At 48.8% G+C, this 3,994-nt stretch overlaps 1 protein-coding gene across 1 annotated transcript; it reads right to left on the bottom strand.

The window, feature by feature from the left end:
* Positions 1–362: 362 nt before the first annotated feature.
* Positions 363–1,235, bottom strand: CCDC70 (coiled-coil domain containing 70). Its single transcript, XM_026108390.2, has one exon. The coding sequence runs from the start codon at positions 1,233–1,235 to the stop codon at positions 579–581; it is 657 nt and encodes a 218-aa protein (XP_025964175.2). The 3' UTR covers positions 363–578.
* Between the last annotated feature and the right edge of the window lie 2,759 nt (positions 1,236–3,994).

Raw genomic sequence — 3,994 nt, 5'->3', positions numbered from 1 at the left:
CCACCTTTTCCTCCAGCTTGTGTCTTGTCCTCACGCTGTTGCCTTCTTCAGTCCCTCCCTCTTCTCTGCACATCCTCTGCCCATGTCAGAGAGGCTGAGTCCAAAACTGCTTTCAGCTAGATCACTGCAGCATGGGGTAAACCCGGGCCAGTAAACGCTGCCACCGTGCTCCCCAGAGCAGTGATATCCATGGGAAGCTGAAGCTCTGATGTGATAAAACAGCCAGGGTTTTCTCATGTAAGAGTCTTAGAGGTGACTGTTAAATACGGGGAATCAGGAGGTTACCACTGGTTAGTGCCATATCATGAAAACATGAGCACAATCACCACAAAGCAAATAGCATGAACAAAAACCCTGCTGTGATTTACTCCATAGGGTTTTTACTGAGTTTTTTTGGAATGAGAGATGTTATTTCAGAGAACTGGCTGAAGCACAACACAAGTTAAATAAAGCAGCCAGATCAGTATATGTGGGTTTCTGAGCTCAGAATAATTTGTGCTTTCCTTCTTTCTCTCTGGCTATGCTTTTCCCTTGCAGCCAGTGGGGCTGTGACTCTCAACAACAGCGACAGGCAGTAGTCATTCTTCTCTCCCAGGACCAAAGGCTCCCTCCCAGATAAATACTTTGTCCTCCTGGAGGGTTTTTTCATCTTCTCGGAGGGCTTCCTCATCTTTCCAAAAATCTCTTTCCTCTTCCAGGAGAGCTTTTTCATCTGCCCACAGGGCTATCTCTTCTGCCCATAGGACCCTGTCCTCATCCAGAAGGACCCTGTCTTTCTCCCAGAGGAGCTTATCCTCTTTCCAGAAATCCTCATCCTTCTTCCAGAAAGCATTGTATTCCTTCCAGAAGTCACGATATTCCCTCCAGAAGGCTTTTGCTTCCTCCTGAAAAATCTTTTCTTCCTCATGAAAGGCAGTTTCCTCCTCCCAGATTGGCTTTTCCTCCTCCCAGAAGGCTTGAATAGCCATCCTGAAAGCTCTGATTTTTTCCCGAAAGGCCTTGATCTTCTCCCGAAAGCTCTTCATTGTCTCCCGAAAACTCTGAATCTCCTCCCAGAAAGCTTTCTCAGCCCACAGCTTCCTGATGAGCTTCTGCTGATGGGAGTTGAAGTAGGGAAAGCAGGACATCAAGTGGCAATGGCAGCTCTTGCTCATGGACTTGCCCACTCGCTCGTTGCTGATGGAGGGGGCCGAGGCCAAGCACAGCCCAGTGCGTCTCACCCTGTGGCCCAACATAGAGAAGAGTGGCAGGTATCAATGACAATGCCACCAAAACCTATGGCATAACTGGCTTAAAATGGCATTCTACCACAAATAAAGACAGTTACCAAGAGCAAAAATGAAATTCTTCCCCAAGATTCAGACAGCACAAATTGCTGTGGCATCTGAACGTGAATCTGGGCTGCGCAATACAAAGGCCAGGATTTCTCTAAGTCATTTTCCAAGGTGATTCCAGGCACCTCTGGTTGTGAGGGGAGCGCAGCGTTGTGCCAGGATCAGCCTGTGGCCCTGCCCTGCTCCCCCAGCCCACCCTGTTCAGCGTGCCCTGTGCTGAGGTACGGATGTGCCTGCCCGTAGCCTCCGGTACTCAAGTCACTCTCGTCTCTTTAACTCGTGGCTACGTCCCTTGTCCTTTCACAGTGTTTTGGGCAAACACCCCAAAAATTACTGTTTCCAGAATCACGAGAAAGTTAAGCAATGGAAAGAAAACAATAATCTAGTTTTCTGTTTACTAATTTGCCTTATAATTCTACAGCTAGTATTAAAGCTGATTACTTATTTATATTGTTTCCTTATATTTATTATGACTTATTATACAGTGCCCCCAGCTCCATAGCAGGGAGCAGGTTGCTTAATAAATAAAATCTCTTGCTTATTACGATATTATGAACCTGTCTATTCCTTGCTGTATAGTCAGCAAAGGCCTCAGGGGCAGCAAAGGCAATGCAGATAACTGCAATATGGGTCTGCTCTCAGTGATTACTGAGAAGACAGGGAAGGTGCCATGCCTCTGTGACAGTTCAAGGGCATGGTGACAGGTTGGATGGACAGCCCAAGCTGCCCTGGTTGTGAATAGCAGTGGACGCTGGAAGACCTGGCCACACAAGTCCTCCCAGCCCGTGGAGCTCTGCTTCCTCTGGGGACAGCCAGCGGGTGACACTGCCGCCACGCCTGTGCTTGTGTTGTAGACCTCCCCTCTCCTCGTCCCAGGCTTCTCCTCTTCTCCCAAAGGTGAGCTGGGGCACCGGCAGGGACATATCCCATCTTCTCACCTGGTGTTTCAGATATGGCCAAGGTGTCTTTTAGTGACATCTGGCTAGCTCCTGCTGCTCACCTCCTCTGCAATTACGGCATAGGCCTGAGAGTGGATGGCTCCATCACAGCAACTGGGATGAGCTACCCCGGGGGTAAGCAGAGGGGGGACCTACTAGGGGCTCTTGGTGAACACAGGAGAATTTGGGTTCTGCTGGTTTCTCATAATGCTGCTTCCAGGCTCCTAAATCCGCCTCCAGTGGCTGGAGGTGCCCTGAGAGATCAGGAAGGAGGAGGAAAGCAGAGATACTCAGCTTCGCTCTCAAGGAGCTCCTGAGTCCACCAATTTTCCTCCAGTCTGTGTGAGGATCCCAGCAAGACCTGGTGTGCCCACTGAGCCTAGAACAGAGGGAAAATTAGGTGAGTAAATATGTCAAAAACTAATTGCCCAGAGCATGTTATTACTTGAGTTGCAGAGCAGCTGCTGAAACAACAGCCATTTCTTCTCAGCCAAAGTGGGGTTTGACAATGACTCTGCTGTTCCTACACTTTCTGTGGGTCTCCTGGGTAGGCAGTTCCCTTTTGCTCACAGCAGAAATGTCAGTAAATAGGACCTGCTGCGTTTCTGCTCCCTGGGATTGCTGTTGGCAGCAGTTAGGATAGCGGCAGCTCAGTTCCAGATATTACTGGCAGCACCAGTAACAGGCTCACAGCCGGCTAACAACTGCAAATACACAATTTCTTCTTTAAAACAAAGGCGATATTGTTTTTACTTAGCTCATTTTGTCATACTCATTGGCACAGAACATGATACCACTAATATTCTAGGTCCTCTGTAGTCTAGACAGGTTACGCACATACCCCGTGTCCCATTGCGTTTCATGGACGCCAGCACAGCCCTGCCAAACCTCAGCGCTTCCAGTGCTTCAGCAGGTAGGAAGTCACACCGGCTTTCACTCGCTGTAGTTTTACTCTTAGCAACACAATGAGGATGAGGCAGATTTAGGGTGACAATTTGTGCATGGAAGATTATATATGTTAGGGTATCTTTCCCAAATCAGCCAGAGGGCCACATTTAATGGAGGACATAACTGGTTAGTGTTGGTGCTACGGTGTTAGAGCTAGAGCAGAGTCCAAAAGCCAGAGCTAAGTGCCATGGCAGAGTGCACAGGGAGGATTAGGTGCCTCTGAAGGATAATCCCAGAGAGACCTGTGTGCAGAAATGGGATCTACTTGAGCTGACCACAGGGAAACCACAAGGGATCATGTCCTGTCCTGCCCCTCGGGGTCAGGACCTGAGCCTGTCCTGTGGGCAGACTGCCCTGCACAGCAATTTTGGACAGGTTTCTTTGCCAAAACAGAGCAGACTAACTCTTGAAAATGCGGCAGCTGGAGGAGGAACAACCCAGAGTCCTTGCCAGGGCAATTCATCTCCCCTCCCTTTTCTATGCTGGTGGTGACTCAAATCCACAGATCCCCTCTCCTAGGAAAACCGTGCCAATTTCCGGATGACAGCCTCTGTTGAGGGACTGCAAGAGTTTCTCCCCTGTCTGTTGAAGCTGTATTATGATGAAAGAGAAAACCAAAAGCATCTGATTCTATAGACATCTGGATGGAGGAAAGGAAATGTGGATTCTGGTCCTTGCTTCCTTGACAGTTTACGTTATTTTATATTAAACAGGCTTTGGGTAAAAGCCAAACAGACTCCTCCCAGCCTGTTGTACAGGGCACAAGGAGAACCG

This window comes from Dromaius novaehollandiae, chromosome 1, assembly GCF_036370855.1.
Source record: "Dromaius novaehollandiae isolate bDroNov1 chromosome 1, bDroNov1.hap1, whole genome shotgun sequence".
Lineage (NCBI taxonomy): Eukaryota > Metazoa > Chordata > Aves > Casuariiformes > Dromaiidae > Dromaius > Dromaius novaehollandiae.
The sequence above is the reverse complement of the archived record's forward strand: the minus strand, read 5'-3'. Positions and strand labels throughout refer to the sequence as shown.

Bases quoted from the DNA above. Each gene is read 5' to 3' on its own strand.
- CCDC70 (XM_026108390.2), bottom strand. From the start codon at position 1,235: ATGTTGGGCCACAGGGTGAGACGCACTGGGCTGTGCTTGGCCTCGGCC.